Raw genomic sequence first — 23845 nt, forward strand, 5'->3', positions numbered from 1 at the left:
CATATCTTTACCTGCACATTACCTACCTTCTCTGCATTGTATGGTCACGCTGGTGCTTCCTGCTTTTAAGCGGCCATCTTGAGACGGCAGCAGCGCAGCAGTCCTTTGAAGGCTCGTAAAATCAAAACCGGAGCAGTTAGAAAAACTCTTTGCGCAACTTTTAATCAGAAGGGTTCAATCTCTTTCCTGTGCGAGTTTCAAGCCGACACAACAAATGCGCTCAGAGGAGATAATGTTTGAAAAAAGGTGACGGGTTTTTGAAGCGGTAATTTCCAACTTCTTGTTGATTTTTGCTAAAGGATGTCAATGAATGAAATGTAGGTCTAAGTGAGACCTACATAGAATTTTTGTTTCATGTCTCTACGGCCTTTCTACCGGAAGTTACAAGCAGTTTTGTCTGTGTTTTCTTTCCAAGACCAGTTTTGTCTGTGTTTTATTCCCAGGAGGCGCTAGAGCGCAATTTTGAGTTTTGGGGTTTGGTTTTTTATTAGATGGCAATTATTGCAAGTCCTGATGTGTGTGTCAAACATGGTGAGTTTTGAAGCATGTTAAGGGGGTCAAATTACAGCTCAAAGAGACGGCGGAATAATAAAACCTTAGAAACACAATAGGGTCCTCTGTCCCAAAGGGACATTCGGTCCCTAATAAAGACTGGTTTCTAACAAGCAAGACACAGCACTTAATGAGATATTTATTGATCGACTTATTATTGATTTCTACAGCTTGGTCTCTACATACAGCGGATGGTTTTGACAACGTCGACAAAAAATAAATAAATGATTGCATGTTGTTAAAATGTCCAAAAAAGGTTACACAAAAGGACCTCGGATGGTCCTAAATTCCAAGCAAACCAAGTATTTTAAAAAAAAATGCTTCGGTTTTAGTGTGACTTAATGTTAGCAAACTTCCATTTTAGCAAGGTTTTTCCCCCCCCAAGTGCATTTAAAAGGAAAAACTTTTTTTTTTCTCCAACTTCTATTAGTTAGTTTTTTTAATGGCTGAAAAAGTGGACGATACAGCTAAGTTATCGCAAAACTTTTGTGTTGCCATGAGGTCCTGGCGAGAGGACAAAAGCTGTCTTTGATCTTACTAAGCAGAAGGCTTGTAAAACTTCACTGTGTAGGTTGGGAAGCGACATGAAGGTGTCGGTTTCTTTCTTCTATTGCATACTTGCCAACCTTGAGACCTCCGAATTCAGGAGGTCTGGGGGGGGGTTGTTGGTAGCGTCCCGGAAGATTTAGTGCTGCAAGGGATTCTGGGTATTTGTTCTGTTGTGTTTATGTTGTGTTACAATGCAGAAGATCTCCCGAAATGTGTTTGTCATTCCTGTTTGGTGTGGGTTCACAGTGTGGTGCATATTTGTAACAGTGTTAAAGTTTTTTATACGGCCACCCTCAGTGTGACCTGTATGGCTGTTGACCAAGTATGCATTGCATTCACTCGTGTGCATGAGAAGCTGTAAATATTGTGTGACTTGGCCGGTACGGAAAGACAGTGCCTTTAATGATCAGTGGTGTTCTGTACCTCTCCCTGCCTCCGTGTACACAGCCGCGTTTAAAATAGTCACAAATTTTACCAATTGAAACTGATACCGATAATTTCCGATATTACATTTTAAAGCATTTATCGTCCGATAATATCAGCAGACCGATATTATCGGACATCCCTTGTTTTGATACGTCATCTTGGTGACATCATGCACAAAAGTGCACTATTAGCTTGTTTTAAAATGTCTCCGACAATCTTGCACTTTCTGTTTTGGAAATTTCTGGTTATTTGTTCTGTTGTGTTACGGTGCGGAAGATCTCCCGAAATGTGTTTGTCATTCTTGTTTGGTGTGGGTTCACAGTGTGGCGCATATTTGTAACAGTGTTAAAGTTGTTTATACGGCCATCCTCAGTGTGACATGTATGGTAGCTGACCAAGTATGCCTTGTATTCACTCGTGTGCATGAAAAGCTGTAAATAATGTGTGACTTTGCCGGTACGGAAAGACAGTGCCTTTAATGATTAGTGGTGTTCTGTACCTCTCCCTGCCTCCGTGTACACAGCCGCGTTTAAAAGAGTCGCAAATTTTACTAAAACTAATAATTTCCGATGTTACATTTTAAAGCATTTATCGGCCAATAATATCGGCAGACCGATATTATCGGACATCCGTAGTTTTGATATGTCATCTTAGTGACATCATGCACAAAAGTGCACTAATAGCTTGTTTTAAAATGTCTCCGACAATCTTGCACTTTCTGTTTTGGAAATTTCTGATTATTTGTTCTGTTGTGTTACGGTGCGGATGTTCTCCCGAAATGTGTTTGTCATTTTTGTTTGGTGTGGGTTCACAGTGTGGCGCATATTTGTAACAGTGTTAAAGTTGTTTATACGGCCACCCTCAGTGTGACCTGTATGGCTGTCGACCAAGTATGCATTGCATTCGCTTATGTGTATGTGTAAAAGCGGCATATATTATGTGACTGGGCAGACACGCTGTTACTGTGGACAAAAAGCAGACGTGACGGCAGGTTGCAGAGGACGCTGAAGGCAGTCCCTTTAAGGCACGCCCCCAATATTGTTGTCCGGGTGGAAATCGGCAGAAATGGGCACTAAAATTCCTGAGTCTCCAGGAAAAATCGGGACGGTTGGCAAGTATCTTCTATTACAATCCACCGGAAAATTTATTTTTTACCCAAAATCTACAAAGCGGAGAGCTTCAATTAAATTCCCTCTAATCTAAAATGTTTTTTGAGACAAAGAAAAAACTTTCACATACTTTTTTAAAGTCGTACTGTGACTTTAAATCAAGTCGTGTTTCAATAATAAATAATGGAGTGTAACAAATTCTATAACAACAGAACCTTGGACATGTACTACATGCTTGTTGCGCCTTCATAGTGTGATATCGTCCTTATCCCCGTGTCCACTGCAGTGGACGTTTGGTCCTGGTCGAAAGTCCACATTTTAGACAAACACAGATGTCCACTGCAGTGGACGCTGGCTTTTAAGAGAATATACATAGCAAAATAGTGTGCATGCTATATATGGTGTTGCTGCTACTGGAACCTACTGTACATCGCTGCAAGGACAGGGGATCATATATGTGCTAGCCACTTCAACGTTTGTCCACTCTGGTGGACGTTTGATTTTGTCACACAAAAGAAAGCCCTTTTATGCAAAACACAAACGTCCACTCCAGTGGACGCCGGCTCTTAGGTGAGTATAGATAGAAGAGTCTGGTGGAGCCATGATCTCCACTGTACTCTACACTTATTATATATGCTGTTGCTGCAACTGGAACTCAACATCTAAGTTCCCTCCACTCTTTTGTGCACTGCAGTGGACGTTTGTTTTTTGGTCTATTTTTTGTAACAGTTGTACACTTTGGGAAAAAAAACAAAAAACAAAACACTTTTCACAAAAGACCAATTTCTACTGTAGTGGACATTGTTTTTGGGTCTATTTTTTGGTACAGTTTTAAATGTTAAAAAAAAAATACAAAAATGTCCACTGCAGTGGACATTATTTTTCAAAATGAACAACTGTAACAAAAAAATAGACCAAAAAAACAAACATCCACTGCAGTGGACAAAAGAGTGTTACAAGTGCACATTTTGAACAAAAGCATTGTGATGCAAAAGACAAACGTCCACTACAGTGGACGGTGGTATTTTGTTACAGTTGTACATTTTGAAGAAAAGAAAAAAAAGAAAAAGACAGTGGACTTTGGTTTTTCTGTCTATTTTTTGTCACAGTTGTACAATTTGAAAAAAAAATAATATATATATATATATATATATATAAACCCTTATGCAAAAGACAAATGTCCACTGTAATCTACATAGTTTTTCGGGTCAATTTTTTGTTACAGGTGTACATTTTGAAAAAAAACAACACCACTCTTATGCGAAAGACAACTGTCCACTGCAGTGGACATTCGTCTTTCGCAGTGGACGTAGTGGACATTGGTGTTTAGGTCTATTTTCTGCTACAGTTGTACATTTAGAAAAAAAAAAAAAAAAGACAAATGTCCACTGCAGTGGACGTTGGTTTTTGGTAAATTTTTTGTTACAGTTGTACTTTTTTTTTTTTTTTTTTTTTTTAAAGCACTCTTATTCAAAAGACAAATGTCCACTGCAGTGGACGTTGTTTTTTTGTACTATTTTTTGTAACAGTTGTACATTTTGAAAAAAAGCAAAAGACAAATGTCCACTGCAGTGGACATTGTTTTTTTCGATCTATTTTTTGTTGGTTGTACATTTAAAAAAAAAAAAAAAAGCACTCATATGCAAAAGACAAATGTCCACTGCAGTGGACATTGGTGTTTAGGTCTATATTCTGCTACAGTTGTACATTTTGGGAAGAAAAAAAAAAAAAGACAAATGTCCACTGCAGTGGACGTTGGTGTTTTGGTGTATTTTTGTTTCAGTTGTACATTTTGAAAAAAAAACCAAAAGACAAATGTCCACTAAAAAACAAAAGACAAATGTCCACTGCAGTGGACGTTAGTGTTTTGGTCTATTTTTTGTTTCAGTTGTACATTTTGAAAAAATGAACAAAAGACAAACATCCACTGAAAAACAAAAGACAAATGTCCACAGCAGTGGACGTTGGTTCTGTAGTTCCATGAGTGACGCTGCTTTCAAGTCTTCTGATTGGCTATGAGTGGTCTTACGTCTAAGGGTTACAGCGCCGCCTAGTGGACAGGAATGTTCCGTGGGTCCTACGATTGTCCCACAGCAGCGGCGGGCGCGGCGTTGATGACGGCGGCGCCCATGCGCAGCAGCTCCTTCCTGTTGGTGAGGATGACGTCGAAGCTGGACTGCAGCCGGTTCTGCTGCTCCTGGACGCGGCCCTGCAGGGTGCGGACCCAGCGGATCAGCGCCAGGCGGCGGTACATGGTCAGCTGCACCTGGTGTTTCTCCATCTCCTGCGCCTTGAACCTCTCGCGGTCCCGCAGCGTCCACACGGCGTCCAGGAGCTCGGGGGCCTCGCCGTTGTCCGAGTCGGTGGACTGGCGGCGTGGATCCTCCGCCCCTTCCTCCAAGAGGTCTTCCAGGTTGCTCCTGGACATGGACAAGGACTTGCGGCCCAGGCTTCGTCGGCGTGCGGCGGCGGAGGATGAGGAGGAGGAGGATGAGGCTTCTCTGGAGCTGCCCCTCCTGGAGTCCAAGTCCTGCTGGCTCAATCTGGGCTCCCCGACTCCCATGCGGTCCCATCCTCCTGAGGACATCCAGTCGCCCCTGGTCTCCATGGTGAGGGAGGACATGCTGCCGCCAGAGTCCGAGTCAGACTCGCTGTCCCCCCACTCCTCGTCCTTCTCAAGCCTCATCATCTCCTCCATCTCCTGCCTGCTCGGGATGCTGCTCCTCTTCCTGAGAACTTCCATTTTCTCCCGCTGATGACCCTCCTCCTCCTCCTCCTCCTCCAGCCTCCTTTCCTCCGCACCATCGGGCGGCACGCGGCCGGACCCGTCATCCCCGTGTTCGATTTCCGGCAGGGGGTCCAACGTGCTCCAGCAGGGCAGGCGGGAACGAGGCGACAGGACCCCAGAGTTTCTGTGGGAGGACGAGTGGGCGGGGTCGGGGCCCAGAGGACCCAGTTTGCAAGGACGCTGGCGGTTCTGATTCTCATCGCCTGTCCCTGTGAGGTCGTCTCTGTCGGACAGGAAGTTGAAGTTGCCGTCCTGGTCGTACTTCCTGTTTGGCAACGAGGAGGAGCGATTGTTGTTGCCTTGACCTCCGTAGGCCAGATGTTGGTCCTGGTGAAGCATCCCGGGTCTGGACTGGTTCTCACTGGAAAAACACATCAATATATTACATTAGGAGTCCTTGATTCCTCACACTTGTATGACCGTTACAAATCTATCACTTTTCTAAATAAAACTTCAAATGACATTAAGAGTGCTTGATTCCTCACACTTGTATGACGGTTCAGAATCTATACATCACGTTTCAAAATAAAACTTCAAATGACATTAAGAGTGCTTCATTCCTTACTTTTATATGACCGTTAAGAATCTATATAATTATTTTCAAAATAAAACTTTCAATTACCTTAAGAGTGCTTGATTCCTCACACTTGTATGACAGTTAAGAATCAATCGCTTTTCAAAATAAAACTTCAAATGACATTAAGAGTGCTTGATTCCTCACACTTGTATGACCGTTACAAATATATCACTTTTCAAAATAAAACTTCAAATGACGTTAAGAGTGTTTGATTCCTCAAACTTGTATGACAGTTAAGAATCTATTTATCACGTTTCAAAATAAAACTTCAAATGACATTAAGAGTGCTTCATTCCTTACTCTTATATGACCGTTAAGAATCTATATAATTATTTTCAAAATAAAACTTTCAATTACCTTAAGAGTGCTTTATTCCTCACACTTGTATGACAAATAAGAATCAATCGCTTTTCAAAATAAAACTTTAAATGGCATTAAGAGTGCTTGATTCCTCAAAGTTGTATGACTGTAAAGAATCTATATGATTATTTTCAAAATAAAACTTTAAATGAGATTAGGAGCGCTTGATTCCTCACACTTGTATGACAGTTCAGAATCTATACATCACTTTTCAAAATAAAGCTTAAATGACTTTAAGAATGCTTGATTTCTCACACTTGCATGACCGTTACAAATCTATCATGTTTCAAAATAAAACTTCAAATGACATTAAGAGTGCATGATTCCTCAAACTTGTGTGACCGTTAAGAATCTATATAATTATTTTCAAAATAAAACTTTCAATTACCTTAGGTGTGCTTGATTCCTCACACTTGTATGACTGTTAAAATATGTATTCAACTGTTAAAATTATTATTTCCCTTTTAATTTGGGACGTCCCGCGGGACAGTTTGTGGACATCGGCGGGCTGGATCCCACCCTAAGACCGTAGTTTGGAGACCCCTACTGTATGTAAAAATGCACCGTTCAGGTCTATGTTTGAGTGACATAATCAGACAATAATATTTCCGGCAAAGTCAGCGTGAATGTCACTCCTGAGTATGTTCGTTAATAAAATACTGCTATAAGCGGCTTATGGAACGCTATGTCCGTTGCAATGAGGTCTTTCTTCCACACAGACTCCTCCTGGCTCATAAATGTGTTGTTGTTTTTTAATCCCTGGTTTCTAATAACTACAGGCTTCTGTGCTGCACTCATCTTCCATTAGCATCACATATTTCATGTCCACTTAAAATGGAAATGTCTCTAATGCTGACTTGGGGCTGCTGTCAGTCCAACAACCCTCCTCCCTGACTCCCCCGCTTCCACTTCCGCTCTGTATTCTCGCATCCCAGCACAATAACACCAATGTATACATGTCCACTTCCGGTCTGTATTCTCACATCTCAGCACAATAACACCAATATATACAATTCCACTTCCGGTCTGTATTCTCACATCTCAGCACAATAACACCAATATATACAATTCCACTTCCGGTCTGTATTCTCACATCTCAGCACAATAACACCAATATATACAATTCCACTTTCGGTCTGTATTCTCGCATCTCAGCATAAAACACCAATATATACAATTCCACTTCCGGTCTGTATTCTCACATTTCAGCACAAAAACACCAATATATACAATTCCACTTCCGGTCCGTATTCTCGCATCTCACCATAAAACACCAATATATACATGTCCACTTCCGGTATGTATTCTCGCATCCCAGCACAAAAACACCAATATATACATGTCCACTTCCGGTATGTATTCTCGCATCCCAGCACAAAAACACCAATATATACATGTCCACTTCCGGTATGTATTCTCGCATCCCAGCACAAAAACACCAATATATACAACTCCACTTCCGGGCTGTATTCTCGCATCGCAGCATAAAACACCAATATATACAATTACACTTCTAGTCTGTATTCTTGTATCCCAGCACAAAAACACCAATAAATACAATTCCACTTCCGGTCTGTATACTCGCATCTCAGCATAAAACACCAATATATACAATTCCACTTCTGGTCTGTATTCTCACATCCCAGCACAAAAACACCAATATATACAAATCCACTTTCGGTCTGTATTCTCGCATCGCAGCATAAAACACCAATATATGCAATTACACTTCCAGTCTGTATTCTTGTATCTCAGGACAAAAACACCAATATGCACAATTCTACTTCCGGTCTGTATTCTCGCATCCCAGCACAAAAACACCAATATATACAATTACACTTCCGGTCTGTATTCTCGCATCTCACCATAAAACACCAATGTATACATGTCCACTTCCGGTATGTATTCTCGCATCCCAGCACAAAAACACCAATAAATACAATTCCACTTCCGGTCTGTATTCTTGTATCTCAGCATAAAACACCAATATATACAATTCTACTTCCGGTCTGTATTCTCGCATCCCAGCACAAAACAACAATATATACAATTCCACTTCCAGTCTGTATTCTCGCATCTCAGCATAAAACACCAATATATACATTTCCACTTCCAGTCTGTATTCTTGTATCTCAGTACAATAACACCAATATATACAATTCCACTTTCGGTCTGTATTCTCGCATCTCAGCATAAAACACCAATATATACAATTCCACTTCCGGTCTGTATTCTCACATTTCAGCACAAAAACACCAATATATACAATTCCACTTCCGGTCCGTATTCTCGCATCTCACCATAAAACACCAATATATACATGTCCACTTCCGGTATGTATTCTCGCATCCCAGCACAAAAACACCAATATATACATGTCCACTTCCGGTATGTATTCTCGCATCCCAGCACAAAAACACCAATATATACATGTCCACTTCCGGTATGTATTCTCGCATCCCAGCACAAAAACACCAATATATACAACTCCACTTCCGGGCTGTATTCTCGCATCGCAGCATAAAACACCAATATATACAATTACACTTCTAGTCTGTATTCTTGTATCCCAGCACAAAAACACCAATAAATACAATTCCACTTCCGGTCTGTATACTCGCATCTCAGCATAAAACACCAATATATACAATTCCACTTCTGGTCTGTATTCTCACATCCCAGCACAAAAACACCAATATATACAAATCCACTTTCGGTCTGTATTCTCGCATCGCAGCATAAAACACCAATATATGCAATTACACTTCCAGTCTGTATTCTTGTATCTCAGGACAAAAACACCAATATGCACAATTCTACTTCCGGTCTGTATTCTCGCATCCCAGCACAAAAACACCAATATATACAATTACACTTCCGGTCTGTATTCTCGCATCTCACCATAAAACACCAATGTATACATGTCCACTTCCGGTATGTATTCTCGCATCCCAGCACAAAAACACCAATAAATACAATTCCACTTCCGGTCTGTATTCTTGTATCTCAGCATAAAACACCAATATATACAATTCTACTTCCGGTCTGTATTCTCGCATCCCAGCACAAAACAACAATATATACAATTCCACTTCCAGTCTGTATTCTCGCATCTCAGCATAAAACACCAATATATACATTTCCACTTCCAGTCTGTATTCTTGTATCTCAGTACAAAAACACCAATATATACAATTCCACTTTCAATCTATATTCTCGCATCGCAGCATAAAACACCAATATATACAATTACACTTCCAGTCTGTATTCTCGCATCTCAGGACAAAAACACCAATATATACAATTCCACTTCTGGTCTGTATTTTCGTATCTCACCATAAAACACCAATATATACAATTCCACTTCCGGTCTGTATTCTCTTATCTCAGCATAAAACACCAATATATACAATTCCACTTCCGGTCTGTATTCTCTCTTTCATCATAAAACACCAATATATACAATTCCACTTCCGGTCTGTATTCTCTTATCTCAGCATAAAACACCAATATATACAACTATGTAATTAATAAAATAGGAGGAAAAAGAAGATAGTACCACAACAGCGTCGAGGCGGGGCGGATGTTTCGAGTGTTTAAGAGAGCTTCCAGATGGCGGCAAAAGAGCGCATTAAAACGACGAGTAATGGCGCCGGCGGGCTGCATAACTCCGCAAAATACAAAGCTTGCGTTGCTTTTTTCCCCCAATGTCGACCGAAGGCGAATGGATGCGGCAAAAGGCGTGTGTGTTACGCAAGACTCACCCCATCTGTGCGCCTCTCCGCGTCCCTCCTCGCTGAAAGCAACTCAACCTCCCGCGCTTTCCTATTTGTTGTCACTTGACGGGAATTCCACGCTCATTTGCATACCGCATTTAAAAAAAAAATGAAAAAAAAAATAAAAAGAATAGATCTTACCTTAATGTGGCGTCGCTGGTGGGTGGAGAAGCAGGACGCTGCGCCTTTGACGTTTTTCCTCCTCCTCCTCCGACGCTGTTTTTCTTCCTCTTCCTCTGCTTCCCATCATCTGACTCACTCCAGTTGGGAGGGCAGGGAAATAATCAAAGAAAAAAACATTACAGTGTGTAATTAGTTGCATAAACACATATACTGGTTTGATGTGAGGATCAATCAATGTTTATTTATATAGCCCTAAATCACCAGTATCTCAAAGGGCTGCACAAACCACAACGACATCCTTGGTAGAGCCCACTTAAGGGCAAGGAAAAACTCACTCCAGTGGGACGTCGGTGACAGTGACAATGATGGCTATGAGAAACCTTGGAGAGGACCGCATATGTGGGCAACCCCCCCCCCCCCCCCCCCCCCTCCAGAGAAGTGGTTTTCAACCCCCTGTGAATTTTTTTTTACTTCAAGTACCCCCTAATCAGAGCAAAGCATTTTTGGTTGAAAAAAAGAGATAAAGAAGTAAAATACAGCACTATGTCATCAGTTTATGATTTATTAAATTGTATAACAGTGCAAAATATTGCTCATTTGTAGTGGTCTTTCTTCAACTATTTGGAAAAAATATATATAAAAATAACTAAAAACTTGTTGAAAAGTAAACAAGTGATTCAATTATAAATACAGATTTCTCCACATAGAAGTAATCATCAACTTAAAGTGCCCTCTTTGGGGATTGTAATAGAGATCCATCTGCATTCATCAACTTACTTATAAACATTTCTTCACAAAAAAAGAAATATTTGACATCAATATTTATGGAACATGTCCACAAAAAATCTATCTGTCAACACTGAATATTGTATTGTTGTATTTCTTTTCACACTTTATGAACTTACATTCATATTTTGTTGAAGTATTATTTAATAAATATATTAATAAAGTATTTTTGAATTTTTGCTATTTTTAGAATATTTTTTAAAAATCTCACGTACCCCTTGGCATACCTTCAAGTACCCCCAGGGGTACGCGTACCCCCATTTGAGAACCACTGGTCTAGGGGACCGAAAGCAATGGATGTTGAGCGGGTCTAACATGATATTGTGGAAGTTCAATCCATAGTGGATCCAACATAACGGTGAGAGTCCAGTCCAAAGTGGATCCAATATAGTAGCGAGAGTCCCGTCCATAGTGGAGCCAGCAGGAAACCATCCCAAGCGGAGGCGGATCAGCAGCGCAGAGATGTCCCCAGCCGATACACAGGCGAGCGGTCCATCCTGGGTCCCGACTCTGGACAGCCAGTACTTCATCCATGGCCACCGGACCGGACCCCTTCCACAAGGGAGAGGGGGACAGAGGAGAAAAAGAAAAGAAACGGCAGATCAACTAGTCTAAAAGGGGGGTCTATTTAAAGACTAGAGTATAAAAATGAGTTTTAAAGGCCTACTGAAAGCCACTACTAGCCACCACGCAGTCTGATAGTTTATACATCTATGATGAAATATTAACATTGCAACACATGAGATGCTACCTCAGTAGAAGCATTTAAGTCTCACCTTAAAACTCATTTGTATACTCTAGCCTTTAAATAGACTCCCTTTTTAGACCAGTTGATCTGCCGCTTCTTTTCTTTTTTCTCCTATGTCCCCCCCTCCCTTGTGGAGGGGGTCCGGTCCGATGACCATGGATGAAGTACTGGCTGTCCAGAGTCGAGACCCAGGATGGACCGCTCGCCTGTGTATCGGCTGGGGACATCTCTGCGCTGCTGATCCGCCTCCGCTTGAGATGGTTTCCTGTGGACGGGACTCTCGCTGCTGTCTTGGATCCGCTTTGAACTGAACTCTCGAGGCTGTGTTGGAGCCACTATGGATTGAACGTTCACAGTATCATGTTAGACCCGCTCAACATCCATTGCTTTCGGTCCCCTAGAGGGGGGGGTTGCCCACATCTGAGGTCCTCTCCAAGGTTTCTCATAGTCAGCATTGTCACTGGCGTCCCACTGGATGTGAATTCTCCCTGCCCACTGGGTGTGAGTTTTCCTTGCCCTTTTGTGGGTTCTTCCGAGGATGTTGTAGTCGTAATGATTTGTGCAGTCCTTTGAGACATTTGTGATTTGGGGCTATATAAATAAACATTGATTGATTGATTGATATTGCATTATGTTTAGTTTAATCTTCACCACGTATGTTCTGGCTGGGATTTGAACCATCTCCGCTGGAACAAAGATTTTTGTCTTACTTGTTTGTGGTTTATATCGCCGTGTGGAGGCCAACTTGTTCTTATCTGGCATCTGACTGCTGATCGGTCAGCCGCTGCGTGCTGTCAATCATTGTCCCAGCAGCCCCAGAAAGCCCATTTTCAGACATTTTCCGCCTGGCACTAATGTTTGACTTGTCTCCATTCAATAGTGTAAAAATGTTTTGGACGTTAAAAAGTGCAGAAGACAAAAAATGCACGGGAGACAGTAAGCACTTCTATTCCATTTCTCAAAGCGTCATCAAAATCTGCCCCTAACTTTTGGAGCCAGATTGCAAGGAAACAGACTGAGAGACGAACATAAGCATCAATGAATTAATAAACATATGAATAGTTATCAAACAGGCTGCAAGAGGGTTCACTCTTTGCAGCAGCTGAGTGCGTTTGTCCTATAGCAGAATTAAATAAACAGTGTGAACCCTGTTGTCATCATCTCTCTTTGTCATACAGACACAGAGAAGTTCCGCCTCGTGAAGAAAAATAATGCAAAAACTCAATTACTTAACATTACTTTTTAAGTAATTTCATTAAAATCGGCTCAGGGCTTTTTGAGTAATGTTGCTGGCTAACTGGCTAACTAATAATGCAAGCGATGACATAAGTTCCCGGTGAAGGCGGAGGTATTAGTGGCAAAAGCAGAAGTTTGAGAGTTAGATTTGCAGAAAAAGTCATGTTTTTAGTTTCCAGTGTGTTGCCGCGGGCACACATTAGTAGACACATGATGTGTCATGGCGGCCAAAATAATAGTTACATCATCACATCATGAGAACGCTGGGTTCAAACATGTCTTCAGGAAATCTAAAGGAATACAGGAGAAGCTCAGTTTTTCATCTCAATTCAGGAAATATGAAGAATACAGATGAAGCCCAGTTTTGCATCTCAATCAATAAATCTGTTTTCCAATTATCGACTGTATCTATCGCTGGATGATCGCTTACTTTTTACGTAATGTCCTTGAACACACCCTTCTTTATAAATAGTTTTTTATTAGGGACCGATGTCCCTCTGGGACAGAGGACCCTATTGGATTTCTAAGGTTTTATTATTATTATTCTTTATTATTATACCGCCGCCTCTTTGAGCTGTAATTTGACCCCCTTAACATGCTTCAAAACTCACCAAATTGGACACACACATCAGGACTGCTGACAATGGCGATCTAATCAAAAAAAACCAAACCCCAAAACTCAAAATTACGCTCTAGCGCCCCCTATGGAGAAAACACAGACACAACTGTCTCTAACTTCTACTAGGAATGTCGTACAAACATGACACAAAAACCTCTATGTAGGTCTCATTTAGACCTATATTTCATACACTGACAGCCCCCAGCTAAAATCAACAGGAAGTTTGCAATTCCCCCTTCAATACAAACGTTGGGTAAAAAAATGTCGCTTTTTTTCAAACATTATCTCCTCTGAATTGATTAACGTGGACCCCGACTTAAACAAGTTGAAAAACTTATTGGGGTGTTACCATTTAGTGGTCAATTGTACAGAATATGTACTGAACTGTTTGATTGATTGATTGATACTTTTATTAGTAGATTGCACAGTACAGTACATATTCCGTACAATTGACCACTAAATGGTAACACCCCAATAAGTTTTTCAACTTGTTTAAGTCGGGGTCCACGTTAATCAATTCATGTGCAATCTACTAATAAAAGTATCAATCAATCAATCAATCAATCAATGAGGCCGTTTGTTGTGTCGGCTTCAAATAACCACAGAAGATGGATTGAAACCTCTGAATAAAAGTTGATAAAAGAGTTTTAATTACTGCTCCGGTTTGGATTTTATGAGCCCGCAAATTACTGCTGCACTGCTGCTGCCACAAGAAGGCGGCTTCCTGCTCGGACAAAACTGCCTCTAACTCCCTGTAGGACAAAAAAAGTTCTATTTTGGTTTCATCTGACCACATGATATTCTCCCAATCCTCTGCTGTATCATCCATGTATCCTTTTTGGTATAAACTCAACTCGTCGTGTTTGGAGGAAGAAGAATACTGAGTTGCATCCCAAGAACACCATACCTACTGTGAAGCATGGGGTGGAAACATCATGCTTTGGGGCTGTTTTTCTGCTAAGGGGACAGGACGATTGATCCGTGTTAAGGAAAGAATGAATGGGGCCATGTATCGTGAGATTTGGAGCCAAAACCTCCTTCCATCAGTGAGAGCTTTGAATGCTTGACCAAATACTTATTTTCCACCATCATTTACAAATAAATTCATTAAAATTCCTACAATGTGAATTCCTGGATTTTTTTTCCCATTCTGTCTCTCCCAGTTGAAGTGTACCTATGATGAAAATGACAGACCTCTGTCATCATTTGAAGTGGGAGAACTTGCACAATCGCTGGCTGACTTAACACTTTTTTGCCCCACTGTATTCCCCATTCAAAATGTGAAGTGAATTATATTTATATAGCGCTTTTTCTCAAAGTGACTTAAAGCGCTTTACATAGTGAAACCCAATATCTAAGTTACATTTAAAGCAGTGTGGGTGGCACTGGGAGCAGGTGGGTAAAGTGTCTTGCCCAAGGACACAACGGCAGTGACTAGGATGGCAGAAGCGGGGATCGAACCCGTAACCCTCAAGTTGCTGGCACGGCCACTCTACCAACCGAGCTATACCACCCCCAAAATGAATTGTCCATTTTTTAAACTTCCACAACTCCCACATTTTTCAACCTATTCCAACAATTCCACCTTCAACATGTTCCACTCATCCTGGAAATTCCAACTATAATTTTTCCAAGTTCAAACAAATTGCAGGAATTCCCAGAATTCCCTGTTTTTCAAACACTTTTTTTTTTGTAGACTACTCCTTCCACACTTTTCCACCCACTTCCACAGTTCCACCGTCAAAACATTCTTCTTAATCAGGACAAAAAAACAAAGCTGTTTTTCTGGAGGGGGAAAATTTCCCGGTTTTCCGGGAAATTCCTTTTTTTTTTTACATCCCTTTTCAATAGTGAAGTGAATTATATTTATATAGCGCTTTTCTCTAGTGACTCAAAGCGCTTTACAAAGTGAAACCCAATATCTAAGTTACATTTAAAGCAGTGTGGGTGGCACTGGGAGCAGGTGGGTAAAGTGTCTTGCCCAAGGACACAACGGCAGTGACTACGATGGCGGAAGTGGGAATCGAACCTGCAACCCCCAAGTTGCTGGCATGGCCACTCTACCAACCGAGCTATACCGCAAGTACAAGCCATTTACCATTTAATGTAAAAATCGGGTTAAATGTCAGACGTGACGAGGTTGGTAGAAGGCGGGGATCGAACCAGGAACCCTCAGGTTGCTGGCACGGCCACTCTCCCGACCGTGCCACGCCGTCCCCGTTGAATTATTTAACCAAAAAGTTGAGTTCCGCTAACTTGATGTTGGGTTATTCTGCGAGCCTAACTTGCTGCCTTTGCCATTTATGATTGGCAAGTACGGATTTAGAGTATTTAGAGTGAAAAGCAAATTTTATTTTCACCCGCATACAAAACATTCTAACTTGGATTGTTTCCCTGGCTTCGAGACTCTCCTAAAGGTCAGTGAGGCGAAGACACAACAAACTCCCTTCTTGTCTCTCATGGACACACAACTGTTGTTGTTGACTTTGGACTAGCGACTGCACAATACATCAAGGCCACCGGCTTACACACACACATCCACAAAAACATACGCCACACATACACACCCCATCCCCCCAACCCAACGCCCTCGACGAGGTCCCATAGGGGGATGAATGGATGGTCAGCGCCTGAGAGCTGCGGCCTACCATAATGACCTTGAACTCCCTTCCCTCTGTTGCTAGATATCTGGAGATGTGCGTTGTAATATCTATATGTGCTTTGCTATGGAGGGTTTTTCCCACTCCAGACTGGGCCCCCTTAGGAGCAGAAGCGGGAATCGAACCTGCAACCCTTTAAGTTGCTGGCACGGCCACTCTACCAACCGAGCTATTTAAATGTTTTGGGGGGGGACAGGTACAAACTAAATATGTCCCCCAGGGGACATGACAGGAATTAATTGCGAACAACTGCAAGAAGAGGAAAAATGTATTGTTGGACTTCTCAAAACGCGTCGAGCTTGTGTGCATTTTTTTGGAGGTGTGTGTGTGTGTGTGTGTGTGTGTGCTATCAAGAGGCTACATCAGACAGACTTAACAAGTGTCTCTCTCCTCTCGGCTCTCGTCCCCCCCTGACGTGTCGTTGCTGGCGGCAGGAAAAGCCTCCCTGCCCCCCCCGTTTCTCCTTCAACAACATCCCTATTCAAGTGCAGCAGCTCCAGGCGTCCTCCCTCCCTAGCCCCCCCCCCCCACAAACCCCCCGCCACGGTTCACCAGTAGCCTAAGCACATAAAAAATACATCAAACACGACCACGCGCCCAAGGCCTCGTCACACACAAAATCATCACGCTCTCCATCTTTTTTTTTTTTCCCTCCAAAGTTACAAAACAGCCATAACGGAGGACAAGAGAGCGCTAAGCGGAATTAAGGCCGCAATGTTGGCGCTAAGCCTTCCGAGGGAGCGCGCCTTACCTCGCGCTTCATGTTTGAACAGCGGGCCTGCAGCATCATGACCCACTTCGGCTCCCCACCCCATCTGTGACAGCGGCCCAGGGGCGGGCCGCTCTGTCAGCTCGCCAGCGTGGAGGCCAACCTAAAAAAGAGAGAGAAGGGCATTTTAATCAAAAAAAGATCCAAATGAGCCTGGACGTGCTAAAGTGAAGGCTAGTTTTGCACTATAAATGACTCTTTTTCTATCAAGTGGTCGCTGCAGCCCAGCAACACGCTGAACACCCTCGGGTGCTGCAAGCCTTCGGTTTCCCTTTCAATTATTCCACACTCTGCCCTCCTCATAATCGCAATACGTGGCCTCTAGATGTTTAGAAGCCGGGGCCTTCACGCCAGAGCGTGTAACCTTCCCGCTCTTTCAAGTGGGAGTTCAGGGGGGCTTTTGTTTTAATATAGACTCCGCCCCTCTGGGGAGAAAAAAAGAGGGAACGTAAAGTCTCAAAATCCTCTTCAAGTCTAATTAGATTGGATTGCTTGACCCTATAAAACACACTCGCAGGATTTGGGATCTTCTTCATGTTAATTAATTGTACAGTCATTGCTAAATAATGATACCGCTACACCAGGGGTGGCCAATGTCAGAAGAATTGTGTGTAAATTATCAAAAGGAACTTTGTATTAATAAAGAAGGAGGAGTTCGGTCTTGGGGCAGAGCTTGGTGCAGACCGTACAAAGAGTGTACAGTGGCCATGTCTCTCCTTGGATCTGAGTCCAAATTTAATTCTGTCTCTGTTTGATTCTTTGACTTTTTTCTTGTTTAATAGATGTCATCAGTGTCTGAACCTGACAGCCAAAGACTGCTAAAAAAATGATACCCCTATATCAGGGGTGGCCAGAGTCTGCTAAATAATGTTACCTTTATATCGGGTGTGGCCAATGTCTGCTAAATAATGATACCTCTGTACTGGGAGTGGCCAAGGTGTGCTAAATAATGATACCTCTATACTAGGAGTGGCCAAAGTATGCTAAATAATGATACCTCTATACTCGGAGTGGCCAAATACTGCTAAATAATTATACATATCTACTAGGAGTGGCCAAAGTGTGCTAAATAATGATACCTCTATACTCGGAGTGGCCAAATACTGCTAAATAATTATACATATCTACTAGGAGTGGCCAAAGTGTGCTAAATAATGATACCTCTATATCAGGGATGGCCAATGTGTGCTAAATAATGATACCTCTATATCAGGGATGGCCAATGTGTGCTAAATAATGATACCTCTATACTCGGAGTGGCCAAATACTGATACATAATGATATCTCTCTATTAGGAGTGGTCAAAGTGTGCTAAATAATGACACCGCTATATAAGCTCTTTCAAGTGGGAGTTAAGGGGGGGCTTTTGTTTTAAAAAAAGTCCACGCTTCAGGGGAGAAGAAAGTTGTGTTTGAGGCAAAAGAGGGAACGTAAAGTCTCAAAAGCCTCTTCAAATCTAATTAGATTGGATTGCTTGACCCTATAAAACACACTCGCAGGATTTGGGATCTTCTTCATGTTAATTAATTGTACGGTCATTGCTAAATAATGAAACCGCTACACCAGGGGTGGCCAATGTCAGAAGAATTGTGTGTAAATTATCAAAAGGAACTTTGTATTACATTGTGTTCCGGACAAGAAGACAAAAGGCTGAAACCTTCCAAGAAGAATGCTCGTAAAACTCCACTCGGACTTCCAAGCGGACAGATGGCAGGATCTGCCCAACTTCCAGAGGAACTCTTTGAAGTATTTTTACAAACTCTTTTATGGGACCCTCTTTGAACATTTTTTTGGAACTTTCTTTGAACTGTTCGGGACCTGAAGGCAACGCTGTTCACGACCCACTTCCACGAGGAAGTAGCTGTGGGAAGTCAAATAAAGAAGGAGGAGTTCGGTCTTGGGGCAGAGCTTGGTGCAGACCGTACAAAGAGTGTACAGTGGCCATGTCGCTCCTCGGATCTGAGTCCAAATTTAATTCTGTCTCTGTTTGATTCTTTGCCTTTTGTCTTGTTTAATAGATGTCATCAGTGTTTGAACCTGACAGCCAAAGACTGCTAAAAAATGATACCTCTACACCAGAGGTGGCCAGATACTGATAAATAATGATACCTCTATATCATAAGTCGCCAAAGTATGATAAATAATGATACCTCTATACTGGGAGTGGCCAAGGTGTGCTAAATAATGATACCTCTATTCTCGGAGTGGCCAAATACTGCTAAATAATTATACATATCTACTAGGAGTGGCCAAAGTGTGCTAAATAATGATACCTCTATAACAGGGGTGGTCAATGTGTGCTAAATAATGATACCTCTATACTCCATCCATCCATTTCCTACCGCTTATTCCCTTTTGGGGTCGCTGGCACCTATCTCAGCTACAATCGGGCGGAAGGCGGGGTACACCCTGGACAAGTCGCCACCGCATCGCAGACCTCTATACTCTGAGTGGCCAAATACTGATACATAATGATATCTTTCTACTAGGAGTGGCTAAAGTGTGCTAAATAATGATACCTCTATATTAGGGATGGCCAATGTGTGCTAAATAATGATACCTCTATACTCGTAGTGGCCAAATACTGATACATAATGATATCTCTCTATTAGGAGTGGTCAAAGTGTGCTAAATAATGATACCTTTATACTAGGAGTGGCCAAAGTGTGCTAAATAATGATACCTCTATATAAGCTCTTTCAAGTGGGAGTTAAGTAGGCTTTTGTTTTAAAAAAAAATTCCACGCTTCTGGGGAGAAGAAAGTTGTGTTTGAGGCAAAAGAGGGAACGTAAAGTCTCAAAATCCTCTTCAAGTCTAATTGAATTGGATTGCTTGACCCTATAAAACACACTCGCAGGATTTGGGATCTTCTTCATGTTAATTAATTGTACAGTCATTGCTAAATAATGATACCGCTACACAGAGGGTGTAACGGCTTCGGGGCATCGTAATGCGAATGGTGCTCTTCCTTGATGCAGATCGGGCTCGGACACAGCGTAAGGTAAGAAGAAATGATTTATTTAACTAACAAGAGGCTAAGAAACAGAAACACTAGTGCTAGGCAGAAAAGGCAAACCAAAAGTGCTAGCATGGGAGCTAGGGAAACAAACAGAAACTAGGCATAGCGCGTAAGCTAGCAAGTCGAAAACATAGAAACAAAGTCATCACTGGTTGCGTGTAACACAAGTTCTATGAGGTGAGGCAGAGTAAACGAAAAAGGTAGGCTTAAATAGAGTCTCTAATGAAAAGCAGGTGTGCATACAAGGCAGGTGAAAATAAAGTTACCATGGTGACAAAAACAAACAAGGAAGTGCACAAGCAAACTCAGCACTGGAAGAGTCCAAAACAATCAGAAAACCCCAAAAGGACTCGAAAACCAAACTAAGGATGGATCACAACAAGGGGGGGCCAGAGTCTGCTAAATAATGATACCTCTACACCGATGGTGGCCAGATACTGATAAATAATGATACATCTATATCATAGGTAGGCAAAGTAGGATAAAAAATGATACCTCTATACTGGGAGTGGCCAAGGTGTGCTAAATAATGATACCTCTATACTAGGAGAGCCTAAGTATGCTAAATAATGATACCTCTATACTCGGAGTGGCCAAAGTGTGCTAAATAATGATACCTCTATACTCGGAGTGGCCAAATACTGCTAAATAATGATACCTCTATACTCGGAGTGACCAAAGTGTGCTAAATAATGATACCTCTATACTCGTAGTGGCCAAATACTGCTAAATAATGATACCTCTATAATCGGAGTGACCAAAGTGTGCTAAATAATGATACCTCTATACTCGTAGTGGCCAAATACCGCTAAATAATGATACCTCTATATCAGGGGTTGCCAAAGTGTGTTAAATAATAACTCTATACCGGAAGTGGCCAAAGAGTGCTAAATAATGATACCTCTATATTAGGAGTGGCTAAAGTGTGCTAAATAATGATACCTCTATACTCGTAGTGGCCAAATACTGCTAAATAATGATACCTCTATATAAGGGGTTGCCAAAGTGTGTTAATTAATGATACCTCTATACCGGAAGTGGCCAAAGAGTGCTAAATAATGATACCTCTATATATGGTGTGGTCAAAGTGTGCTAAATAATGATACCTCTATATACGGTGTGGTCAAAGTGCGATAAAAAATGATACAGCTATAGAAGGGGTGGCCAAATATTGCTAAATAATGATACCTCTATATCAGGGGTTGCCAAAGTGTGTTAAGTAATGATACCTCTATACCGGAAGTGGCCAAAGGGTGCTAAATAATGATACATCTATACTAGGGGTGGCCAAAGTCTGCTAAATAATGATACCGCTATATCAGAGGTGGTCAAAGTGTGCCAAATAGGGATACCTCTGTGTCGGTGGTCAAATATTGCTAAATAATAATACCTCTATATCATAGGTTGCCAAATTATGATAAATAATGATACCTCTATACTGGGAGTGGCCAAGGTGTGCTAAATAATGATACCTCTATACTTGTCCAGGGTGTACCCTGCCTTCCGCCTGATTGTAGCTGAGATAGGCGCCAGCGCCCCCCGCGACCCCAAAAGGGAATAAGCGGTAGAAAATGGATGGATGGATGGATATACTAGGAGTGGCCAAAGTGTGCTAAATAATGATACCTCTATACTCGTAGTGGCCAAAGTGAGCTAAATGATACCTCTATATACGGGGTGGCCAAAGTCTGCTCAATAATGATATTTCTATATCAGCTGTGGCCAAAGTCTGCTAAATAATGATATCTCTATATCAGCTGTGGCCAAAGTCTGCTAAATAATGAAAACCTCGAGACCATGGGGGGCCAAATTTGGCTAAATAATGATACCTCTATACGAGGAGTGGCCAAAGTGCGCTGAATAATGATACCTCTATATACGGTGTGGTCAAAGTGTGCTAAATAATGATACATCTATAGAAGGGGCAGCCAAATATTGCTAAATAATGATACCTCTATATCAGGGGTTGCCTAAGTGTGCTAAATAATGGTACTTCTATACCGGAAGTGGCTACGGTGTGCTAAATAATGATACCTCTGTACCAGGTGTAGCCAAACTGTGCTAAATAATGATACCTCTATACCAGGTGTAGCCAAACTGTGCTAAATAATGATACCTCTATACTAGGAGTGGCCAAACTGTGCTAGATAATGATACAGCTATACCAGGGTTAGCCAAATATTGCTAAATAATGATACCTCTATATCAGGGGTGGCCAAAGTGTGCTAAATAGTGATACCTCTATATTAAGAGTGGCCAAAGTCTGCTAAATAATGATATATCTCTATATCAGCTGTGGCCAAAGTCTGCTAAAAAAAATACATCTATAACACAGGTGGCCAAATATTGCTGAATAATGATACCTCTATATCAGGGGTGGCTAAAGTGTGCTAAATAAGATACCTCTATACTAGGAGTGGCCAAATGTGCTAAATAATGATTACTCTACAAACCCTGTTTCCATATGAGTTGGGAAATTGTGTTAGATGTAAATATAAACAGAATACAATGATTTGCAAATCCTTTTCAAGCCATATTCAGTTGAATGCACAACAAAGACAACATATTTGATGTTCAAACTCATAAACTTTATTCATTTTTGGAAAAAATAATTAACTTAGAATTTCATGGCTGCAACACGTGCCAAAGTAGTTGGGAAAGGGCATGTTCACCACTGTGTTACATCACCTTTTCTTTTAACACTCAAACGTTTGGGAACTGAGGAAACTAATTGTTGAAGCTTTGAAAGTGGAATTCTTTCCCATTCTTGTTTTATGTAGAGCTTCAGTTCTTCAACAGTCCGGGGTCTCCACAGTCGTATTTTACGCTTCATAATACGCCACACATTTTCCATGGTAGACAGGTCTGGACTGCAGGCCGGCCAGGAAAGTACCCGCACTCTTTTTTTACGAAGCCACGCTTTTGTAACAATTGTATTGGTGAAATAAGCAAGGGCGTCCATGATAACGTTGCTTGGATGACAACATATGTGAATTGTGAATTATATTTATATAGCGCTTTTCTCAAGTGACTCAAAGCGCTTTACATAGTGACACCCAATATCTAATTTACATTTTTTAAACCAGTGTGGGTGGCCCTGGGAGCAGGTGGGTAAAGCGTCTTGCCCAAGGACACAACGACAGTGACTAGGATGGCACAAGCGGGAATCGAACCTGCAACCCTCAAGTTGCTGGCACGGCCACTCTACCAACCGAGCTAAGCCGCCCCAAAACCTGTATGGACCTTTCAGCATTAATGGTGCCTTCACAGATGTGTAAGTTACCCATGCCTTGGGCACTAATACACCCCCATACCATCACACATGCTGGCTTTTACACTTTGCTTATAACAATCCAAATGGTTATTTTCCTCTTTGTTCTGGAGGACACCATGTCCTCTGTTTCCAAATATAATTTGAAATGTGGACTTGTCAGACCACAGAACACTTTTCCACTTTGCATCAGTCCATCTTAGGTGAGCTCGGGCCCAGCCAAGCCGGCGGCATTTCAGGATATTGTTGATAAATGGGTTTGGCTTTGCATAATAGTTTTAACTTGCACTTACAGATGTAGCGACCAACTGTAGTTACTGACAGTGGTTTTATGAAGTGTTCCTGAGCCCATGTGGTGATATCCTTTACACACTGATGTCGGTTTTTGATGCAGTACCGCCTGAGGGATCAAAATTCCGTAATATCTTTGCGTACATGCAGTGATTTCTCCAGATTCTCTGAACTTTTTGATGATTT

General features: G+C 41.7%; 1 protein-coding gene across 5 annotated transcripts; it reads right to left on the reverse strand.

Moving 5' to 3' along the window:
• Nucleotides 1-676: 676 nt before the first annotated feature.
• Nucleotides 677-17338, reverse strand: LOC133539575 (UPF0500 protein C1orf216 homolog). Of its 5 annotated transcripts, XM_061881587.1 has the most exons (3): nucleotides 17061-17338; nucleotides 10279-10395; nucleotides 677-5785 (listed from the first exon to the last, which is right to left on the reverse strand). In XM_061881587.1, exon 3 carries the CDS (start codon nucleotides 5761-5763, stop codon nucleotides 4714-4716), a length of 1050 nt encoding a protein of 349 aa, XP_061737571.1. In that variant the 5' UTR covers nucleotides 5764-5785; nucleotides 10279-10395; nucleotides 17061-17338; the 3' UTR covers nucleotides 677-4713. The 5 variants fall into 5 exon arrangements, with proteins under 5 accessions (XP_061737571.1, XP_061737570.1, XP_061737569.1 ...); XM_061881586.1 differs by lacking the exons at nucleotides 10279-10395; nucleotides 17061-17338 and adding an exon at nucleotides 10126-10228; XM_061881585.1 differs by lacking the exons at nucleotides 10279-10395; nucleotides 17061-17338 and adding an exon at nucleotides 9921-10119.
• Nucleotides 17339-23845: the final 6507 nt, after the last annotated feature.

Source organism: Nerophis ophidion, linkage group LG21 (assembly GCF_033978795.1).
Source record: "Nerophis ophidion isolate RoL-2023_Sa linkage group LG21, RoL_Noph_v1.0, whole genome shotgun sequence".
Lineage (NCBI taxonomy): Eukaryota > Metazoa > Chordata > Actinopteri > Syngnathiformes > Syngnathidae > Nerophis > Nerophis ophidion.

Coding starts and splice junctions, on each gene's coding strand:
- LOC133539575 (XM_061881585.1), bottom strand. CDS start 10,027: ATGCAGCCCGCCGGCGCCATTACTCGTCGTTTTAATGCGCTCTTTTGC. Junction 5,786..9,920: donor CCCGCCTCGACGCTGTTGTG/GTACTATCTTCT, acceptor GTGTTTTTCCAG/TGAGAACCAGTCCAGACCCG.